This window comes from Desarmillaria tabescens (assembly GCF_030435595.1).
Source record: "Desarmillaria tabescens strain CCBAS 213 chromosome Unknown EV420scaffold_18, whole genome shotgun sequence".
In the NCBI taxonomy this organism is placed as follows: domain Eukaryota; kingdom Fungi; phylum Basidiomycota; class Agaricomycetes; order Agaricales; family Physalacriaceae; genus Desarmillaria; species Desarmillaria tabescens.
The window spans coordinates 138,144-159,314 of NW_026848317.1; the positions used below are offsets into that span (position 1 = coordinate 138,144).

At 48.2% G+C, this 21,171-nt stretch overlaps 9 protein-coding genes across 9 annotated transcripts; 3 read left to right on the forward strand and 6 right to left on the reverse strand.

Annotated features, from left to right (window-relative positions):
• The first annotated feature begins 644 nt into the window (after positions 1 to 644).
• EV420DRAFT_384254 (uncharacterized protein) lies at positions 645 to 3,157 on the forward strand. Its single transcript, XM_060481922.1, has 21 exons — positions 645 to 784; positions 836 to 1,041; positions 1,102 to 1,177; positions 1,226 to 1,239; positions 1,298 to 1,396; positions 1,447 to 1,456; positions 1,531 to 1,548; positions 1,605 to 1,656; positions 1,711 to 1,745; positions 1,798 to 1,822; positions 1,879 to 1,890; positions 1,955 to 1,970; positions 2,023 to 2,068; positions 2,127 to 2,227; positions 2,280 to 2,339; positions 2,391 to 2,418; positions 2,473 to 2,530; positions 2,580 to 2,604; positions 2,657 to 2,786; positions 2,848 to 2,913; positions 2,964 to 3,157. The coding sequence occupies exons 2-21, from the start codon at positions 977 to 979 to the stop codon at positions 2,994 to 2,996; spliced, it is 969 nt and encodes a 322-aa protein (XP_060330475.1). The 5' UTR covers positions 645 to 784; positions 836 to 976; the 3' UTR covers positions 2,997 to 3,157.
• A 1,269-nt stretch (positions 3,158 to 4,426) lies between these two features.
• Positions 4,427 to 5,623, reverse strand: EV420DRAFT_1643066 (uncharacterized protein; the record flags this gene model as incomplete). Its single annotated transcript, XM_060477447.1, has 3 exons — positions 4,427 to 5,306; positions 5,355 to 5,492; positions 5,547 to 5,623. The coding sequence occupies 3 exons, from the start codon at positions 5,621 to 5,623 to the stop codon at positions 4,427 to 4,429; spliced, it is 1,095 nt and encodes a 364-aa protein (XP_060330476.1).
• A 673-nt stretch (positions 5,624 to 6,296) lies between these two features.
• EV420DRAFT_384397 (uncharacterized protein) lies at positions 6,297 to 7,799 on the forward strand. The gene is made up of 5 exons (XM_060481923.1): positions 6,297 to 6,540; positions 6,595 to 6,608; positions 6,665 to 6,778; positions 6,831 to 6,947; positions 7,006 to 7,799. The coding sequence occupies exons 1-5, from the start codon at positions 6,393 to 6,395 to the stop codon at positions 7,705 to 7,707; spliced, it is 1,095 nt and encodes a 364-aa protein (XP_060330477.1). The 5' UTR covers positions 6,297 to 6,392; the 3' UTR covers positions 7,708 to 7,799.
• A 1,038-nt stretch (positions 7,800 to 8,837) lies between these two features.
• On the reverse strand, positions 8,838 to 10,224 carry EV420DRAFT_1643068 (PLC-like phosphodiesterase; the record flags this gene model as incomplete). The annotated part of the gene is made up of 8 exons (XM_060477448.1): positions 8,838 to 8,961; positions 9,015 to 9,205; positions 9,244 to 9,413; positions 9,466 to 9,616; positions 9,667 to 9,890; positions 9,945 to 9,999; positions 10,052 to 10,103; positions 10,157 to 10,224. 8 exons carry the CDS (start codon positions 10,222 to 10,224, stop codon positions 8,838 to 8,840), a joined length of 1,035 nt encoding a protein of 344 aa, XP_060330478.1.
• Positions 10,225 to 11,046: 822 nt separating this feature from the next.
• On the reverse strand, positions 11,047 to 11,794 carry EV420DRAFT_1643069 (uncharacterized protein; the record flags this gene model as incomplete). Its single annotated transcript, XM_060477449.1, has 3 exons — positions 11,047 to 11,458; positions 11,509 to 11,667; positions 11,724 to 11,794. The coding sequence occupies 3 exons, from the start codon at positions 11,792 to 11,794 to the stop codon at positions 11,047 to 11,049; spliced, it is 642 nt and encodes a 213-aa protein (XP_060330479.1).
• A 726-nt stretch (positions 11,795 to 12,520) lies between these two features.
• Positions 12,521 to 13,757, reverse strand: EV420DRAFT_384575 (NGG1 interacting factor 3-like protein). Its single transcript, XM_060481924.1, has 7 exons — positions 13,625 to 13,757; positions 13,555 to 13,570; positions 13,448 to 13,499; positions 13,033 to 13,403; positions 12,859 to 12,983; positions 12,757 to 12,802; positions 12,521 to 12,701 (listed from the first exon to the last, which is right to left on the reverse strand). The coding sequence occupies exons 1-7, from the start codon at positions 13,703 to 13,705 to the stop codon at positions 12,574 to 12,576; spliced, it is 819 nt and encodes a 272-aa protein (XP_060330480.1). The 5' UTR covers positions 13,706 to 13,757; the 3' UTR covers positions 12,521 to 12,573.
• A 1,581-nt stretch (positions 13,758 to 15,338) lies between these two features.
• On the forward strand, positions 15,339 to 17,005 carry EV420DRAFT_384594 (uncharacterized protein). The gene is made up of 3 exons (XM_060481925.1): positions 15,339 to 15,720; positions 15,777 to 16,861; positions 16,911 to 17,005. Exons 1-2 carry the CDS (start codon positions 15,584 to 15,586, stop codon positions 16,831 to 16,833), a joined length of 1,194 nt encoding a protein of 397 aa, XP_060330481.1. The 5' UTR covers positions 15,339 to 15,583; the 3' UTR covers positions 16,834 to 16,861; positions 16,911 to 17,005.
• Positions 17,006 to 17,598: 593 nt separating this feature from the next.
• EV420DRAFT_384623 (uncharacterized protein) lies at positions 17,599 to 18,527 on the reverse strand. Its single transcript, XM_060481928.1, has one exon. The coding sequence runs from the start codon at positions 18,265 to 18,267 to the stop codon at positions 17,791 to 17,793; it is 477 nt and encodes a 158-aa protein (XP_060330482.1). The 5' UTR covers positions 18,268 to 18,527; the 3' UTR covers positions 17,599 to 17,790.
• Positions 18,528 to 19,855: 1,328 nt separating this feature from the next.
• EV420DRAFT_384717 (uncharacterized protein) lies at positions 19,856 to 21,119 on the reverse strand. Its single transcript, XM_060481929.1, has 2 exons — positions 20,137 to 21,119; positions 19,856 to 20,080 (listed from the first exon to the last, which is right to left on the reverse strand). Exons 1-2 carry the CDS (start codon positions 20,662 to 20,664, stop codon positions 19,979 to 19,981), a joined length of 630 nt encoding a protein of 209 aa, XP_060330483.1. The 5' UTR covers positions 20,665 to 21,119; the 3' UTR covers positions 19,856 to 19,978.
• Between the last annotated feature and the right edge of the window lie 52 nt (positions 21,120 to 21,171).

Here is a 21,171-nt window from a genome sequence, read left to right on the forward strand (position 1 = left end):
CGTTTCTTTGCCCCCGGCATGATGCATTGATGTGCTGCCAGTCTGAGTGTGCTGTGTAATGATGAAATAGATACCAATGAGGACGGCATAATGCGTTGTCGGACACTGCCGGGCAGTCGGGAGTCGGGACCTGCGAGATCACGTGGGCCTGCGCGTCGTCGGCGACTCGGAGCTCTGTCAGTGTTTGCGGGCTTCACAAACAGATGTCAAGTCTACATCGGTTTCTCTCAAAACTTGAGGCTCCTCGAAGCCATCTCTAGGCGCTTTCTGGCTGCAAACTGCACGGCCGTCGGCGTGGCAACTGGTTACCTCACAGTGATTTTGCGGAGAATTGCTCACATAACCTCTGCTCTCGCCATCTGAAGCTCCTTCTTGAAAGTTTGATGATGTTTACAGAATCCTGCGGGAACGGTTAGACCAGAAAATTGACCGGATATGGACTTTCAACCAGCTTCTACAGTGCCTGACCTCGAGTGGGCTTCATTGCGTCGTTCCCTTACTGGGCTCACTTCGATAGAAACGAACCTTAAGTTCTCCTTTGGGTCTCCTGGCAGGCTGAAATCCAACCGGCTAGCTTGAAATAATCATCAATTTGATGTGATGTTGTTTGAGACATCTCAAAGCTCCACAAGCTCTTCCTTCCGCTACCTTCAAGCATGCGATCAAAGTTGAACCTCCTTGCTTCTCGGAAGCGGCTATTCTTCTACCCAAGTATACGAGCATAGCATTTACAATGTCACGCTTAAATTTCGGTTTGTGATCCTGTAATCTCATGAACCTACCGGTGCGTGATTTTGACGCTGATCTATATATTGAACCGTGACCATATGGATAGGTGGTATCGCAACCCCCGAGCCCGAGCGCTCATGTTCTCGATTCAAATCATGCATTTAGCCCACCGATGTATTAATACAGATCACCGGAGTAATAACATATAAGATACCGGGGTTTGACCTTTCTTCACGAGTACTTCTAAATGCCCGAAGTTTCACTCGACAGTACTTTCGGTGCATTCCTCATTGGTGCTATAGTCTCTGCGTTGTCCGTTGCCCATCCGCTATACTATGCTCACCTGGTTCTGATTTTTCATTGTCTGCGTAGCTTATTTGGCATCACCTGCATGCAAACATGGTATTATTACGTCCATTACTCCGATAGTATCTGTCTGAAGGTTTTGGTAAGCATTTCACATCGTCTTCTCTGCTATTGACCGATATACCTGCAGGTTGGCATTGTCTGGTATGTGCATCAAATCATCGGTCGAGCACTTGAACTTGTAGTCTGACACGCTCATCAGGACTCTGGAAGCTGTACATGCGGTTTTTGCATGTCATGCTGCCTATTTCTACGTCGTAACGCAATACGGGAATCTAGCAGGTCTGTCTGATGCGACTTGGTGAGATATTTCCTGTGTATTCAAAGAACTGAGACCTAAATGTTTTCCAGGTCAGCATCTGTGAGTTTCTAAAACAAGTTTCCTTCCTTCCTTCCCTTCGTCAACGCGAGCGTTACTGATCTTTATCCAATCAGCTAACCCTGTGTGTAACGGTATGTGGCTTACCGCACTGCTTGGTGCCTTCCAGAGCTAACTGGAACGGAAGTAGGGCATCATCACTTTCATGGTGCACTTATTTTACGCTCGGCAATTGTATCTTGGTCAGCGCAAGTTCTAACACAAATTCAAGGAAATTGACATATATTCTTGCTCAGTATCGAACCGCAATGTTATCCTGGTTTCCATTCTTGTGAGATCCATGCATCTTTGTCTCCTTTAACCGAAATTTACCTCTGGGATAGCTTTTTCTCGCAGTGTGTCGAGTGGGTGTGTGCTTTATCTTGTACGCCTGTTCCATCATTAATAACTGAATTATCCTTTAGCAAGCAGTGCGGGTGAGTGTAACAGAACAATGGCAGAAACAGATGGTGCTAATCGACTCTTGACTTATATCCGCAGCGATCGCTGGCTATAGGTTAGTGCTAGATTAGACCTCAAAAAATATCTACCTCACCTGACGTCTTTAGTATGAAGCTGAAGTCTTTCGCTTTGTTTCAAACACATGTTATGACTGTAAGCCCCATCGGTACCGGAGAGATGCCTCGATACGTTGCTGACGCTATAGACACAGAGCCTCCTGAGAGCTGGTATGAGTTTTTATCTTGCGACGGACTTTTTAGTCGCCGCATCACTCTGCTTCTATCTCCATACCAGTCGTACAGGGCATAAACGGTACGGGTATTTTGCGCCTTTCGAGTCGAACTCACGAGTCATTCCACTCCAGTACGGACACCATCATCAATAGACTTATAATATATACCATTAATAATGGCCTTCTCACTGGGTAGGGGCGTTCTATTTTTTAGTGTTTCTCAAGTGACGAAGTCTATTTTAGTGTTACGGATCTTCTCATCATTGCCTTCGCACGTTTTCCTTATTATACCTGCGTGTCGTATGCTAACGTCGAAGCTAACTAGGAGATAGCCTACCCTAATAATCTCGTATATCTATCCCTCTACCAAGTTGTCGCGAATTGTAAGTGTAGCTTTACCTATTTCCATGCTTTGGCTAACCTGCGGATAAGTATATTTTAATTCCTTCCTTGCCACGTTCGCCTTTCGTCGTTATGGGCACTCAACAAGTCCGCTAAACTTATTCTAGATTGAATTCTCGGCAACCTACAAAGATGACGCATATTGACAACATTTCTACTGACGACAATGCCATGAGGCTATCCAGCTTTGAGGCAAGTAGGCCGCCTTTAGGACATCCTTCGAGGATCTCCGGAACCGTGAGCATGGCATCTCTCTTCTCTTATTATTGTATTAGCTTCTGATCGGTTATCGGGCCAGCGGCATATCGATATTCATATCACCAGCACTACGGGTACCATCCCCGACCCAGATGGTGACACCGCCGTAAGTACAGCTTGATTTTATAGTGGTCGTACGGCTCACCATAGCTCCAGCCTGAACTCGAACCTAAAGCCCCTAGACTTTGAAGCTTTAGGCTCATTTATGAAGCGGCTCTACTTTAATTGCGTCCGGCGTGCCCGAGTGCAGACTCCTTCCCATTCTCCTTCGTGGGGGGTAAAAGCTGCTTCGCAGCTGGAGATTAATTGAACGCTTACATATCATCTTATCTTATCTCTCACGTGATGTTTTGATCTTTCTGAACCTTATTTTTTTTTACCCCCCACTACGGAGACTGGCAACAAACCGGGTGGCGCGTTGGTCGTGTTTGGCTGCTCCCTCCAGCTTGCCCCCCCTGCTGAATGCTCAACACCCATCGAAGGCTGCCTTTATGAGCCGCATATGTCACATCATGCCTGAAAAGGCTGAAGAAGTCCAGGCGAAGCGCTATGCAGGCAAAGGCGAAGATAAATGAACTCAGAAGACCATGGAGGATGGAGTAGGGTGCAAGTGTAGGTGGGAGTAGCAGATAAAATATTATAGCGTTGGTAATACAGATATCTCATTTACACATACAGCGAGGAGCAACACATGCCACGAACAAGGCGAAATTGAGGAACAAACGAGGCTTTCAGACTTGTGGAAGAGGGCAAGCTGGAGGGAGCAGCCAAACACGACCAACGCGCCACCCGGTTTGTTGCCAGTCTCCGTAGTGGGGGGTAAAAAAAAATAAGGTTCAGAAAGATCAAAACATCACGTGAGAGATAAGATAAGATGATATGTAAGCGTTCAATTATCCTCCAGCTGCGAAGCAGCTTTTACCCCCCACGAAGGAGAATGGGAAGGAGTCTGGCCCGAGTGGTACCGTGCCGTGTAATGATGATGATGATGACGATGAGATGAGCTGAGATTTATTTGCAGCCCGTGTGTATTTTTAAGAAGTATAGTCGGATTTATACTGCGAAAGCAGAGCGCTGACCGCCCGCAAGTATTCATGCGCCGAGCTGAGCCAAGCCAAACAAAATGCAGGAATCATGCACCATGCGTGTGAGTAGCAGTGTTTAACATCATCTGAATGCCAAGCCGGGGGTACCGCGGTTGTCGGATAGGAAACACCACGTTCATCTATAAAATGTCGGTATGGACCAGGCACGCTACAAATATTGAGAGAAGGAGTAGGGAAAGCGCCAGCCAGACTCATTGGTAATGGGCAAGACGCGATGCAGTGATGTTACTATAATAAGAAGAGATACCAAGGCGCTAGGAAAGACAGTAGGAAGAGCCACATATCATGGTTACGATAACAGTGGCGTGTCCGAGGCAGATGTGATGAGAAGATCAGTGCCATCGTTGAGTCGGGGTATGCAGCTGGCTGCCTTTGAAGGCGGGAGGACATCGATATACAGAAACCACCGTTTCGTAGAGCTACGAATTCGGACCCTCTTTTGAAGATCTGAACCAGTCGAAGATCGCAATCACTAGGACATCTCGTAAGGCAAGAGGAGCTGCTTCTGCCAGATTAGTCGTAGTCATAGCCGGGTCTACAACGAACTCCCGGTCGTATTCTCCACTGATATACCTTCTCTCGCGCCCCTTCCCAGTCCGTATCCAAAACCCTCTCAAATGTCACCCTACGGAAGTCCTCAGGCATGCTTTCGACATATCTGTTAAAGACCAAAGGATTCCTATAATGCGGGTCCGACATCTCGTACGGTGTCGCAGTTCGCTTCCAAGGCCCATCTTCAGGATTCAACAGAAGCCTTCTCATGTAACGTGTGTCTGGACCTCCCCGGACGGCAGTCGACCACTCTTCATCGCTGAGTTCAGGATCTCTTATGCCTGCCCGTCCAAAGTCAATGATGACTGGGGATCGGCTCCCTTCCCGTAGAACAACATTGCCCATGTGAATGTCACCGTGCTGGACGCAGTTCTCGGCCTCGATAGCACGGAATGCTTCCATGACTTGGCTGGAGATCCTCTCTGCTTCTTGCTCCGAGATGTCAATACCAGGCTTGAGCTTCGCCATACTGGTGCCAGGGATATACTCGAAAATGAGTTCTTGGACGACATCGGTGATGGGATGAAGGGGAGTAGAATCGGGGTTAATGTGAAGACTAACAGCGCCGAAAAGATGGGGAATGTACCGGCCTTGCAGTCGGTGTAAAAGTCGGTATGCAGCAAGTTCAGTGTTGTGGTTCGACAATTTGTAATGCCAACTGGAAACTTCCCACATCCAGTCCTCCCAAAGCTCGATGTCAGGTCGGTTCTCATCATCACATATGAGCTCCAACCGATTAGGCGCTACACCCTCTTGGATATCACGTATGGCGTGTTGCAGATGATCTCCGAGGGAAGGCGACCACGGCACTGGCCCGCCTTTACCAATGCGATATCCCAGCCTACGATCCGCCAGTTTTAGGATAACTTTCTCGTTATCAGAGTGTCACCGAACAAGCAGCACGATGGCAGACGTGAAAGGCTCGAAGCGCTTAACCACCGTGACGGAAAGAGGTTCAAAAGTATTGGAGCCATCTGCTTGGAATTGAAGGTGGAGGGTCGCTCCGGGTAGGTATAGCTTGTCATCGCTGCATAACGCCAATCAACACGAGTATTGAAAGAAAATCGGCGGATTACCGTACCTTTGAACGGAAATCCAGCGCCGCGAAACGTTCTCTCGAATAAAATGTCTTGCACGTCGCGCAAGACAACCAAGCATGAAGAAAGATAATGAGCAGAGATGCGCATCGATGGCGGCGTCAATATGGATTAGGCCGCGCCATGATGGTGCCGTGGACGCCGCTTGATCATCATCATCATCATTACACGGCACGGTACCACTTAGGCACACCGGACGCAAGTATACAAGATGTGGCGCTACGACATCCCTCCACTTGCTAAACCACTGGTCGTTGTTGTCGTCGGTTGAAGTGCATGGCGGGCCGGTGCATCAGCGGCATCCCGGCGCCGGCAGCTCGGCTTTCCCACGACTCCTCCCAGCGAGTCGGAATTTTTCTGTTATTCCTCATTCAGGTTTTTCACGCCTTTGAACCGTTTGACATCAAGTTGTACTTCTTTCGCCATTGAATGATGGTCCAAGTTCTCCAATTTTGCCGAAGAAAGGTGCTTCCCTCTCCACTGTGCTTCTGCTCTGATCTTGAAAGTTCAGTACCCAAACTAGGATACAGACTGTTCTGCCGCTACGTAGCTGCAATAAACCGTACTCAAGGCATGCAATAGCTATCTGGTGTTTAAAGAGCGTGTCCTTCTGCGCATCAATCCTGTGACTAACCATATTCCTTTTTCGTCTTGATTTTCTTTGTTCATCCCGCCTGCCTTTGTGCTCGCCTTTGTGGCTACATAAGTGAAGGAGAGTATTTAAGTGGCAGTATTTGATGTGACTCACATCTCTTTCTCCCCATTCTTCGTCCTGGTGACGCTGGCTCTTCGCTTACTTTCTATTCTGTATCTCGAGTCTTTTTGCTACCATGGGACTTGTACGGGGTTTTATGGACCTTTTCGACACGTCTGGTTCTGGCTATGCTCGTACCAAGGACCTCAACCTAGAAGCGCTTGTAAAGAGACTAGAGGGGAAGACTCAGTGTCTGTGCGGAACATTAATTCCTGCTGGTCAAAGTTAGCACTTATTGATATCTCATCTAATATTTCATGGATACTGACCGAAACTAGCTGAACACTACAGAGTAATTATGAAGTGGATGTCGCGCCCTTATGCCTGCCACTCATGGATTATATACAGATCTACACTGCCGCCATGGAAATTCACAAGAAAGTGCTTGTCCGCGTTTATTGGCCCACCGCGACGAATGCCCGAGGAACCGTTAAGTATCCAGGTGAGATGATTTGCTCTGAGGTAAGAATTTAACTTTCTACGGTAATCTTTAACACCCACGATCGGCCCACAGGCGGCAACATTGCGATTCCTGAAATGCAAAAATCTTTCCATACCGGTTCCGACACCGATTTGCTACGATGATGATCTGGACGGCCGTGTCGGCGGAGCGTGGATCGTAACGTCCTTCGTGGGTTGTGTTATCATTGCGCTCATAACGTCGTCTTCAAGTTCGTTGTATTGTATAGGTCAAGGGAGACATCCTTGCCAACAGGATACACGATCTCACCCAGACGGACCTACAGAACCTTCGTACAGCACTGGAGCATGTATATATCAAAATACTTCAAACCACTGGCACTGAGTTCGCCGCGATAGGAAGCATTCGAGACGAGGCGAATCCTCTCGTGCACCGCCAATGCGGTTACACTATGGGGTCAATGATGTTTTGTCCCTCGGATACTACTCCCTTGCTCTGCCTTGAAGGTAGCGGTCCATTTTCTTCGGCGCGTGACTGGTTACTGGCGGTGATGGATCATCGGAGGGAAGGCAATCTTGGAGATGTCCGAGAACAACCTGAGCGCCACGAAGAGAATCGAGTCATGGTACTCAATGCGGTGAAAGAATACGACAGGGTCCCACTTACAAGTCTTGTGCTTGAACACGTCAACTTCGGACCATCGAATATCCTTGTCGACCCTGGCGATCCGACGAAGATTGTTGGTATCTTAGGATGGGCTGGGGCGCGTGTTGTGCCGTTTTGGGGCTTGGAATTTTTTTCGAATGAGAAAGAGTGGTCGGATTGTGGGTTGGTGTTCCGACATGCGGTCATGAGGCGTTTTTCAGATGGGACCTGGTATGATGAGGACCTACTGGCGGTAGCATGGTACGCAAGGAAGTGGCATCTGCTGAAGGATATGGACGGAGTACTGCCGCTCCGTTATAATTGAAGAAACAACCAACATGGGCTGATAGTTTCATCACTCTTAGCCAGCTATAGCATCGGCTGCCAATGATGTGTAGCATCCCATAATAAACCCAGTCAAAGATAAAAACTGGTAATAGACCTGAGCAACGTCGTCTTCAACGAAAGCATTTGCTCGTTATTTGGCGTGCATATCCAGAAATAAAAGATGGGCAAAATCTCGACCCAGCATTGGTCAATTAGTCGAAGTCATACCAAGGCCTGCAACGAACCCCTGGCTTGACGTGCCACTGGTACACTTTCTCCCTCGCCCCTTCCCAATCTGTATCCAACACCCTGTCAAAAGTCGCCCTACGAAAGTCCTCAGGCATACTTTCAACATATTTGTTGAACGCCAAACTTGGCTTTTTATACTCTGACATCTCCAACGGCGTGACATTTCGTTTCCAGCGTCCGCCCTCAGGATCCACTAGCAGCCTTCGCATGTAACGCGTATCTGGACCTCCGTGGACGACCCCCCTCCAATGTTCATCACTAGTTCCAGGTTGCCGGATGTGTGTGTGCCATTCCAAAGTCAACAATAACGGCAGACATACTCCCCTCCCGCAGAACGATGTTCTTGGTGTGGATATCATCGTGAATCACGCAGTTCTCTGCCTCGATAGCACGCAATCCTTCCATCACTTCACTAGATATCCTCTCAGCCTCCTACTCGGAGACATCAATGCCCTGTGGGAGATCAGAGATGAGCTATATACTACAGTGCCCGCCGGCAAGCGATCTGGACCTTGATCCTCCAGTAAAAATACTCCGATTCTCGTCGAGAACAGTCAAGTGACGTTCCTTTCTCGACCTCGTAAAACAAACTAAACCATAAAGGGCATCACGAGCATCGACTGACGCGGCATTATCGAGCTTTCCAACTCTGGCGCGTTGTTGTGAAACGGCTTAGAGGTTATGGGATGGACCTACAAAGTACGCGGGATAATAATGATGTCGCTCTTTGAAGGGTGATTGCTTAGCTTCCTCCCGTATACAGATCCGGATTTCATTATGGATCCATAATGAAGCATTCAAATGCGAAATGAAGAAAGCACCGTAGATCGTTGACGTAAAATAAATAATACATTGTGTTTCGCGTCATCGTAATCATTATCAGAAGCCATTAAGCAGGTTGACCGCGTCCAATCCATGGCCAATGTTGACAAAGTCAAGCATGACGAAGTTGGGAGCAACACCACCGGCCAAACCTGAACAACCGTATGCGTTAGCAAGGATACTGAAGGGAAATTGAATTTATTATAGACTGTTGAACCTTAATGAAGAACTCACGAGCTGAGACTATTGGTCTTCGATGCGGCTGCAAAATCGGGAATGAGAACACCGTCGCCTATGGGAATGATGTTGATGTTCAGATTGTGGTTAAGCATGTTCAAGTGGTCCACCGTCGAAAGAGGACCGGAAATTCTGTTAACGCTACATGGGAAGGTACTATCCGTCACGCTGAAAGGTGGTTCCCAGAGCTGATTGAACTGTTATTAAGTCGCATTGTGACGCGAACCAAGGGACTTGCCATTGTGAATTCTGAGAGGATGAAATCCACGCTATCATCGACACCATAATCCAAGAAAACGATGACGCGTTTGCCACTATTGATGAATTCGCCTAGCGTAGGCCAATCTCCGCGCTTCATGGGCTTTGTGGGAGGTACATAAGCCAGATCGGTTATGTCTATGATAGATGAGTAGACTGTGAGAGAGGATGGTACGCGTCTATCGCTTACCTGCCTCATCGAATGCAGGTTTCCATACATCGGTAAGCGATAGACCCTCGGGATTGGTGAAAAGGAAAGTCAGAACTTCATTAGGATTATTATCCAACCAAGTCTTGACAGTCTTCAGGTAGTCGACGACAAGACCGCCATCGAACAAACTCTTGGGGACACAGTCAACGACATTTCATTAACGCGTCGATATACACTCACGCAACCTGCCAAGCAATAGATGACGTGAGTTGTATCGATGGAGGTATATGCTCGGAGGCTCACTCGTATGGCAAAACTTGAAATCATCGCCATCCCTGTATAAGACGTCAGGGTATCAAGTGCAGGGTGGGTTTTTATGGATACAGACATGTGAGATTGGGCTTGCAACATACGAACACCAAGATCTAATTGCCCGGGAAGATCAAGTTCTTGAGTTCTGGCAACTGGCATCGGATATCAGGCACGCCGTATCAATGGCGGATTCCAAATGAACGTACGAGCGAAAATGTCCTCGCTGATTGCGAATGAATCATGCGAACTCAGGAACGTGACCTTTCGCAATGTAAGCAAGTATTTCCTTCTCTCTCTGGTCCCTAATACTCACATTTCCATAACCTCGGTTGCACAGCTCTGCGCGTCCATTACATACAGATGCTCTGTGAATCAAGTATACGATCGGAGGGGAAGACACCAGAAAAACACAGCACACCTTTTCGTAGGCGCTGCCAATACCGACAAGCCTATGGAAAAGATCGTGGCGAAAAGAAAGAGCCGCATCGCGCAGGTGGGCAATAGGAAGAAACGCGGTAGAAAACTTTTTTAAATGACACCATATTATATAGGGACTTCAGCCCGCATGGCGGGGACCTATCTTTGGGCACATGCTACGAGCTACCACCTGCAAATAGCTTCCCTGATGCTTCACATAGGTGTGAGTTTGTTTGATTCTGTCCCGGCACTGGGCATCAGATGATCAATTCTCCAGATAGACGTTGAAGGATGTCGGTGCCAGCGCTAGATGACATGAAGACTGAATATCCTTAATTGCGCCAAGAGTGGCGAAGGACACAGAACCAAGCCTCAGGTTTTCATATCTGAGCCAGCGGGTTGCTTCATCAGTACCCCAAAGAATCACGAGCTATTCTCAGTGACTGCGTGTCACACGTAGAATGAATGGGGTGAATGGAAGCACGTTGCGCACGTTTCAGTAGAAACACTGTATCAAGGTCAAAAGGATTCCTTGATTGATCCCTTCATAAATACAAGTCAGATGGCGTGTATATACGTCGAAGTAGAACGTACAGGTGCCTGCCCAAATGTTATGGGTTTTGAACATACAATACCCGTTGTGTTGTATATGTTGGTATATGTTCCGCCACGGCATGCATGTATCTCACCGGAAAGAGTTCGACAGAAAATTTACTGCGAAAGATGAACATTCTAATTAATCGTCTTCCGGACTGTAAAGTGCACTGGATTTCTGTGCGTCACCGCCAGGAAAAAGCTCGAGCTAACGGCTTGGAAAGCCTATATTACCCGGATTGTGTTGAGATTAGACAAATTCAAGAGGAAAAAGAGTAAGCCAAAGATAAAAATGCATCATTTTAGACACAGCAGACCAGTAAATGATAAACGAGTTGGTTTGAGCGTCTCCATGCTAACACCAGGGATATACTCCAGGACGAGTCCTTCGACGACGTCGGTAATGGGATGGAGAGGAGCACACTCTGGGGTAATACGAAGACGGACGACGCCAAAAAGACGGGGGATATACCGGCCTTGTAGTCGATGCAAAAGCCGGTATGCAGTAAGTTCCGTGTTGTAGTTGGACATCTTCGAAAGCCAAGTGAGGACTTCCCACATCCAATCCTCCCAAAGCTCGGGATCAGGTCGGTTTTCACGATCGTTTATAAGCTCGAACCAGTCAGGTATCACACCGGCCTGGATATCACGTATGGCGCGTCGCAGATGATCTTCGATGGAAGACGTCCATGGCACCCCAATATATCGTCTTTGCTAGCGTGATTCCCCAGCCTGCGATCTCCAAGTTTTAGAATAAACTGCTCGTTGTCGGAGTGTCGCTGGACGAGCAGGACGACGGCAGATGTGACGGGTTCGAACCGCTTAATCACCGTAGCAGATAAATCTTTGTAGTCTGCGAATTCGTGGGATTGGAATTTGAGCTGAAGTATTGTTCCAGGTTGGTATAAGTCATCGCCTCTGGAGATGAAGGTGATTGTTAACTTGATTCATGATATAAGTTCCTGTGTACGTACGTTCGTGGCAATGGCACCGGCTTTGCCGCCGCTAACGAGGTTAAACATCGGTCACGCGTAGCCAGACACATAGAAAAATGCCTTGAGGACCCAGTAGCCCGTAGAGTCAGAGAGTGGAACCGCAATTTCATTTGTTCGGACTTTGTCGTAAGAATGCTAGTGATGTCCCAGCGGTAATCACTGGATTCCGGCCTCAAGCGAGTCGAATTCCTTTTTTCTCAGAGTATTTAGATCTGAGACCTGAGGAGTCTGTGAAAGAAAAACTACAGCTTTCGAGGGAGATAGCACTGCGTTGTCGACGTCGGATTTCAACTTTCTCACTAGCACGTGGCTTCGGTTTTAACAAAATCCGAATTGATGTTTCTTGATGGCATCATCGGCTAGATCCTGCAAGAACTGAGGAGGAAATAGTAGTACGCATTGAAGGTATATTGATCATCGCTCACTCTCGGAAGTCATCCCTTTTCCTTAACATGCGTTGCGTACAAAAGGCGGCTTTTTGGAACAGGTACAACGGTGTTCCTATTGGGTTTCCTACTGTCTTGTCTGATACATGCAGTAAAACTACAATGTCTCCAGTTCCGTGCTATGACGCTAGGGTGAGGTTGTTGACCAGGCGTCCCTCATCCATTTGTTTCCGATGTCGGAATGCAACAGCACCAATAAAAGGTACGTTGTCCATCTGGAATACAGGATATAAGTTTGTATCATTGGTCAATTGTTTTATATAATCACCTTTCTATAGCGCTTAAGTGCTCCAGGAGGTACGTTTTGAACCTGATTGTGACACAGAAATATCTTCTTTCTTTTTCACCACAACTCCCCTTTTTCAGCGCCCCGAAGTTCAATATCATACAAATGTCAACGGATGCGCATCTTCTTTGCTAACAATAACTTCCAGGTCCTCAACTTGAATTTCCTTCCGAAGCCGCTCAGCCAGCACAGGAAGGTAATCTCGCTCCGTATTCGTGTGGCCGCCTATGAACAGAAGAATTTCAGCAGCATCTTTATCATTTATACCGCGAGCACTTACACAAAATGACGTGCTTCCCGGCGGCGACTGATGCTAAGACTTCGTGCTATCGTCAAGATGTCAGTATGCTGGTAGGAACCGGAATGTGGAAGGAAGACGCACATGCGACATCTCACCAGTGAAATATACGTCTGCATCACGTCCAACAACCATCGACCCGCCTGACCCGGCGCATATCGCCACTGTCCGAATGTCGCTTAGCATGGCAGAAGGAAATGCAATTTGAACTGAGCGCATATATCAGCCAACGAGAACCAATACCAAGGAATGAAATACCTTGAGATAGCCCAAGATGCCGCTTCACCCTATCCACGAGCTCCTTCACCGACACTGGCTCATCCAGAATCACCAACCGCCCCTCCGCACCCTCGCTCGTCCCATTCGCATCAAGTTTCTCGCCCACTAAGGCGCTGACTTTACCGGTACCAAGCCCTTTGGCAAGCCAGTCATTCAGGCCTCCCCAGACAGAGTCTAATGATGAATGTGGCGAGAACACCGAGATGCCTTCGGCTGCACAGCGGAGAAGCGACGCTTGCAAGGAGTTCGCGAGGGTTAGTGATTGGAGAGGCTTGAATACGGGCGGATGGTACGAAACGATGACTGGTGCTTTGAGGGTGATAGATTCTTCGACGACTGACGGGGTGAGGCTGGAGAGAGTTCAGAAATGAACACGAAGAGGTCAAGAACGTACTCTATGGTAAGCAAGACGCGATTGATGCCTTTTAGTTTGTGCGATGGGGACTCTAACGACAGAGGTGAGAATTGGGTCTATCATTTTGGATTCACCAACGGCCTTACCGAGTATTAGCCCGACCTTTGACAACATGAACGTTAGGTTGAAAAATCAAAGATTGGGAAACGCGCTTACATTGTCCCATTTTTCAGCCAGTCGGAGAGGAGAAATGTTCTCCATGGCCCTGCACACAGTTTTGACGAAAGGAATGGACATTGAAGCCGCTTGAGTGACTGTTGGGGGAATTGTCAGATGGTGGTGGTGGGTAGAGGAGTCGGCAACGTCCGTGGCCCTTCTAATGTTAGACCCTGACCACGACGTGCGACCACGGCTGACCAACAAGACTGGTGATGGGTAGCCCACAGCAAATACTGCTTCGCATGGCGCGCCACGTCCTTCCTTGATGCTGCGCCGCCGACAGATCTGAGGCGACTCAAGAGACAAAACTCTTCAATCGTGGTGAACGTTGGATTTGCATCGTGCCAATCCAAAGGTTCGTCGTTCAGTTGAAGCTGTTTGAAAAGTCGTATTTATTTGCGTTGCAGCAGCGATGACTTGTATCTACCCAGAACAAAGCATCACCTATAATTCCAAGCCAACGGCTCTATGATGTTCAAGCCTCTTACTGCCAGAGTTATCAAGCGCCTCCAGTCATCCATTTTTGCAGTCATTATTCGCGTTCAGCGCTAGCACTCATCCAACAGTGAGCCATTCATCCCTGAAGCTAGCTGGTCGCAGACTGAGGTATCGCAGCGGATAATCTCGGACAGACGAAGGACATCAGCTGTCCAAGCTCTCCTGCGGTGTGCCGCACGCCCGAGGCCATAGCCGACTGGCTCAAACTCAGATACGATTATGAAACCCGCATTGGCCAGAAATGATGGATTGGGAGGTTGGATGTGGGAGGTCGGCACCTGGCTGTGGAAATCGCATGATCACGACACCGTGACAGAGCTGGCGACGTATCGTCTTTCGTGGTGCCTGCAAGGCAGCGTTATACCTCGTTTACACGGTGTCGTTCGTCTTCCCATCACCTATACGCCCCTCCACCCCATCACCAACACCATTCGAGGCCGGGCTCAAATATGAAGCAACTCAAAAACTCTGTATCAGCGTGTCTAAGGAACGAGACCATCTCCAGCAAGGTGTCGAGCGCGTTCCGTGCCATCGAGTCCGAGAACTGTATACTGCACAACGATATCCACATAGGGAATGTCGTTCTGCGAGACGCGGACAAATGCCTGGTTATCATCTACTTTGGACATGCGTGCATCAGGAGTCCCGGGTGTCCTGATGACGAGTGGGGGGGGGACAATGTCGAGAGAGGTGCTGATACACGCTTTATGCGGAGAGGTTCTGTTGTATCCGAATGGAGGCTGAACGAGGAATGTCACGTCTTCTGCGATGTCGGACTGGTACTACGAGCAGCGTCTTGCATTCAACAGATATGTGGAAAGCATACCCGAAGGTCAATTTACCCCAGTTTGGTTGGCTCCGCCTATTTTGCATCAGAAGGTGGTGAGTTCAATTCGCTTGGTCTGGAGAGATATCATAACTTCTTACTAGTGTAAACGCAGGCAGAGATCGATTGAACCCTTTTTAATGAACAACGGTCTACGGTTATAGCTGCCTCGTTTGGGGGTATGAAAAAGCGATTCTGAAAATTCAAGTTGTGGAAGAAATGAGAGCGGGGAAACGAGGGAACGAGGTAGAATCTTACCTCTCATACCTTCCTTATTCTCATTCTCGTCGTTAAGGAGACTCAGGAAATCCCGTAGTCACCATCTTTCTACTGTTTTCTTTTGTTCCAGTGATATTTGAAGACGTTTTTTCAACGTCGAAACAACACACGGACGTAACTGCAATATTTTTGGCTATTTTTTTGACAAAGTACTTCGACAAGTTGGAGCACAATCTCAAACGATCCACTGCACTCTCACAGACACAGCAGCGAACTCTGAACTTGAGTGAAGCCTTGAAATAACCAAGATATCCTGGTTCTTTGTTGATGGTCCTGGACGCCGCTCGGTCATTCATATAGAAAGCGAACAGCCGTTGCAAAGGGCCACAGTAACTTCACTACCAACCACATAAATGATGAAACGCCTCCAAACTTTGGCTCGGCAGTCTTCTGCCTTCTCGAGGTCATCATTTCAAAAAAGTAGCGCAGTGATCCATGGCCGACGGTTGACGCTGTTAGCGGTAGAAGAACAGCTCTACTCGCCGCAAAAGTACGTCAACAGTAGAAAATTTATTGTAGTTTGGCATTGCTTATATTCAACTGCAGAGGCAGCGACTTGTATCTTCCTGGATCATTGATCCAGTTACAATTGCAAGCTCAAGACTCCACGACATTTTGGCCTCTAGTTGCTAAAATCATCAAACGCCTGGAACCTTTCACTTCCTCGGTCGTTCTTCTAATTCAACACGTTACCGATAGCAAACAATTCATTTTAAAGCTCAATGACAGCAGAGAAAGCCATCGTCACAGCCTCACCATGGTGAATGGCGAACTCCCGTGGACTCCAGCTCTTGAAGAGCGTTTACGAACAGCCGTACGAGATACACAGCTCGGGACAGCAACCAACTGGTTCGAGCTCGTTGAGGATTTTAGGAACCCTACGCAATCAGATCCTAAAGACTGGAAGGACTGGATGTGGGAGGTATCGGCATGGACTTCGAGAGTGGAAAATCATCAAAACGAACTGGAGGCGTATCGTCTGTTGCACAGACTACAAGACACTCTCATTCCCCGCTTCTACGGTCTCTTTCATCTTCCTCTTTCATCTTCCGAGCCTCTTCACCCCATCACGGACTATATTCCCGGCATCGTCATTGAGTACATCCAAGGTGTAAGCATGGGCTCGCTCCGACCCGGTGTCGATATCCCTCGACCAGAGGCAGAAGCGATTGCTGACCGTGTCATGGGCGCCTTCCGCACCCTCAAAGCGGAGAAATGTGTTTTGCACAACGACGTACACATCGACAATATTCTTCTACGCGACCCCGACTGGTCTCCGGTCCTTATCGACTTTGGATGGGCCTTGACGAGGAAACCAGGGATGAGCGACGAAGAGTGGGAGGATCACATTTCAGGTTGTCAGGATACGCGCTTTATGCGTAGGTCGCTTATGAGTAAAGAGCATGGAGTGTGGAGAAGGAAGTCGACGCCGCTGATGATGCATCATTATTCTCCGCTGTCATGGAACGAATATGTGGAGAACCAGCCTGAAGATTATCGCAGACAGGTGTTCGAGAGGGTTCCGGGTACGAATTGGGAAGGTGCAAGAGAAGAAGTACTGCAGTGGCGCGTCAGGCCCGGTATTCAGTACAGAGATGACTAGGCGATCAACGGTTGGCATCCCATATGAGGTGAATTCACTTCAGATCAATCCACACATCGTACTGATAGAGCTCGGAGGTTTCAACCTGAACATAGCGTGATATTCGGCAGGATAGCATTTTGTACCTCAGTGGCCAGAACCTATGGTACCCGTATTTTCCCAGTGGACGGAAACGCTACATCATTTCTTTTGCGTGCCGTGTCCACAGAATCTCACACCTCTGTCCCACCCTTTTTCGGTTCTTGACATTATGTCTCCGATATAACACTCTGGCGTGGATTGCAACAGGACTGAATGCACATTCAAGTTACTTCACGCATTAATATACAGTCTGCTCAATTCTATCTCTGGGAATGTCTGAACAGCATTTACGGTGGAAGTTGGAGCCGGTTGTTTGTATCCAGATGTGATACGAATGCGGACATACTTCTCATCATCAGCGGGGGCAACGTCGGGATCAGAGATAATCACTTCAGTTGGATACACCGGATTGTAAAGTTCGCTCCTGTCGATAGAATCCAACATCGTTCTCAGATCCTCCATCGCTGCCATAAATCAGGAACAACCAGATGATCTAAGGATGGAATGCGCTTACAGACGTTGTAAACCTCTTCCTTGAGATCACTGGACCGGCGTGAACATATATTCCGAATCTTCTTCAAGGGATCTTCGAAATCCGCTCGGAGCCATTCGACGTATATGAGCGGACCCCCGAATACGAGTTTCTCAAGATACTCCCCGACGTCGCAGAAGATGCCCCCATAATCAAGCAGTGAACCAAGGCGGCCCCTGAAAAGTGTTTTCATGAGGGTGTGGGTAAGCTCGTGGAGGAAAGTGACGAGGATGATCGCCTGGAGAAATACAAGGGAACGCTCGTCATCTGGATCCAATGCGGCTTTGCTGGATTTGATTTTCTAGAACATTGTCAGACACGATAAAGAGGGGAGGAGGACCTGATCATGAATGCACCTCGAGGTCAAGGTAAGCCGCCACAAGCTCACGAGAAATCACTATCTCATTATCGTGCCAGGATCCCCAGGAAGATTCAGGTGGGCTTCGTTCCTCCAACGTGATCGCAGGAGGGGAGTCCCGAATGTACGCAAGGATGAAAGGGAGCAATTCGATACCGGAGTTTGGGTACAGTTTATCCCAGACGTCCTTGCCCAGGTTTGTTCGCCTCATGAACATTAGCGTGCATGTGTAGCTTCCTATGGTTCCCCACGCAGTGCGGCTCGATACCGTCAGGTGTACCAAGATTCGTCGGATGAATTGGACGAAAGGGAGGTAGTCGCGGTCCGGGTCGACGTTTAAAAGACGGACAGGTCCGATTAGCGAGTCGTGGTGTGCTCGGGTTGCCTCGTCGATGGGGACGGCATCTTTGCGGTGGGATTCCAGTCTTTCTGTGCGAGCCTCCAACAGAGTCTTGGGGGACATGGTGGTTAATGTCTGAGATGTAGGGAGACCCAAGCTTTTGAAACATACAATAGGGGAAGTCAGAGGTTCTCAGTCGGAAGGAAGGTGACCGATCGTTCAGGCCCAGTCACCGGCTCCGAGTCGGACCTATTTCACACCTCGACTTACTCGATTTGAGAGTCTGCCTAGGGAAGACTACGAGTCGGATTGACGCCACCATAGCTGGAGCTGTGGGGTACGGGCATGCGTACATGGAGCCAGTTCCTTTGGTGTTCTCAAGCATTGCAAATTTTCATTGGATACTTCTCTGGGAACTTCCCTCGCTCCAGGTTATGATCTCCCAGCCAGTCTTCTAGCACCAGTTTTTCCTCATCCAACATCAGTCGCATGCGACATGGACGACCGTTTGGAGTTGCCGGTCTTCGTAAATGCACCCGATTTCTCCAGGAACGATGCCAAGGCTTCTACGCCCTCTTTTGTCCCTATGTACGATGTCTTGCAAGTGTGAGACTTTGCGGAGACCGTCTCGGTGTCTGTTGTACTAGGGACATTCATGGATGATGTGGTCTCGGGTTTGCATAGGCTCTCCATAGGGACACTGAATGCCTTCATGTTGGGACAAAGCGACTGTAGTACTCACATGAGAAGCAATGACCAGTTCAGCACTGGGTGAAGCGACGGAAGAAATCGCCCCATGGAGATCGCGGAAGTGTTTTGTGGATTTTAGAGATTGCGTTCTGTGGTTGGCAGGTGCGAAGAATCCTGTTTTAGGGGAGTTCTTGCACGCCCTTGTCCAATCTCTTTTCAACATCTCCTCTGACCTTCGGAAAGTGCTTGATCTGCTCCCTGAAACTTTAGCTTTGAGCCTTATAGCAGCCTCTTTCTTATCCTCCACTGGGTCTACTTCCATCACTTAACCGTCTGTTTAAGTCGGCTGTTGATTCATCATCCACGGTGGCTGGTGGGAGGGGTCGCTCATCATTTGAACTTGTTTGCTGTTCGACCTGCTGGAGGCTCCCCACAGGCACGAAATAATTTTTTGACCTTATGTACATTTTTTTTTTTTCGCGAGCCCCCTTGCTGAAGCCGCAAGCATCTGTTCTTCCAGGAATACATGAGGATATAACTGGCCAGTCCGTCATAAACCTTTCCTATTCTGCTTGCTCGCCAGACACAATCCTGTCCGCATGGTCAATTATGATATGCCGTAAGCCTAATCCAATGGTAGGCTGGGCGGGTGTTGCCTCGTGTAGGCTCGGTTCATCTTCGTGCGTAATGCGAAGTCGTATATATTCGGCCTTAGGTAAACCAGCATCGGGGTCAGAAATACCGTCTTGATCATGTACGTACGCCGGGTTATAAATTCGTTTCCGGTCAAGCGAATCTAGAGTTATTTTGAGATCGTCTATATCTGAATAACATGAGACAATACGGCAGAAGATAGATGGTCCAGACGTAGAGGACACATACCAAGTTTGTAGTAGCATGCTCCTCCAGTAGGAACTGGGGCTGGCGAGCCGGACGGGCTAGCGACCTGATCTAAGCTTGGTCGTACTTCCTTAGAATACAACGCCGCAATTTTCTTCATGCGACCTTCACCCTTCTCGTACTCCGTCCTCAGCCATTCCACACAAAGCAGGGTGTTGCCGAACACATCCTTTTCTACAACTTCTCCGCTTTCACCCTCCTTGTTATAATCATTCAGATCTGGAGTAAGCATCTTGGGGAAGAATCACTTCGTCAGAGCGTGCGTCAACTCGTGAATGAACACAACCAGTATGACAGTTTTGAGAACAACAAGGGCATCCGCATTTACGTCGCACGCATTGGATTTCTAGGGATCGACACTCAAAACTTGAGAATATAAAGAGATGCATATACCAGACACACCTCCAGTTCAATGTATGCCATTACCAGCTCACGAGATATGAACATCTCTTTTACGTCATTTTCCTTGTCAACGTAACCCCACGCATATCGTTCTATATGGGCGCGTCTTTTTCGTTGGGTGTCACCCAATATTATGGCGGGTGGGGACTTTTGGATATACGAGAGAATCTGAGGTGTCGGATGGAGTGCCATGTCATTCCAACGAGTCCGCCATATTTCTTTGCCTTTGTTGGATCGTGCCATTCTCGTTATTACACTCGCGTAACACCCCATCGTCCCACTCCCTTGATCAGCTGAGGCTGCCACATGCACCAAAATGCGCCTAATAAATCGAATGAATGGACGAAAATCTGGATTTTTCGTAATATCATTTCTTTTATCGTCCAAGAAAAGGGAGAATTCCGCGATATCGTCGTTATGCTGGATCCTAGCTGCCTCATCAACAAGTGCATTATCCCTGTAATACTCTTCGATCTTGGCTTTCCGGGCTGCTTCTAGGGCCTTTTTAGTGTTCGAACGAGTTGACATAATTCCACCAGTTTGGGGATAGCAGGCCGCCAAGGTTCCTATCAGATGGACGTATGGTTTGTGATAAAGCAAGGCGACGTCGAGGGAGACGGCGTGGGAACCTTCCGATTATTTCTAAAAGGAGGTAAGTATGAACAGCGCGATCACATGACATTTCCAGTAATTAAGCTTGGGTCCAGCTTCCTGATGTACTTCTGACTAGTGGTTGTCGGTCGACGACTATCATACCTTGCTTAAGTGGTGTTTGTTCCTAATCCAAATTTTTACAATTGCTTGTGGCGCACTTTTTTTAACAAAAATCTCCAGGGGACGAACTTCCAGAAATCGAAGTACCTGGTTGGAGATGATCCTGTTAAATCTGGGGCCGCAGGTGTTGGGATTGCCGAGCCAAGAGTCAGCCTGAGGATAACTAGAGTTCACTGGTTCCCTGTCATCGATCACCGTTCAGGCACATATCATTCTGTTTTTGGTAGCTGTTATTCACCATTATGATTTCAAAATGACTTG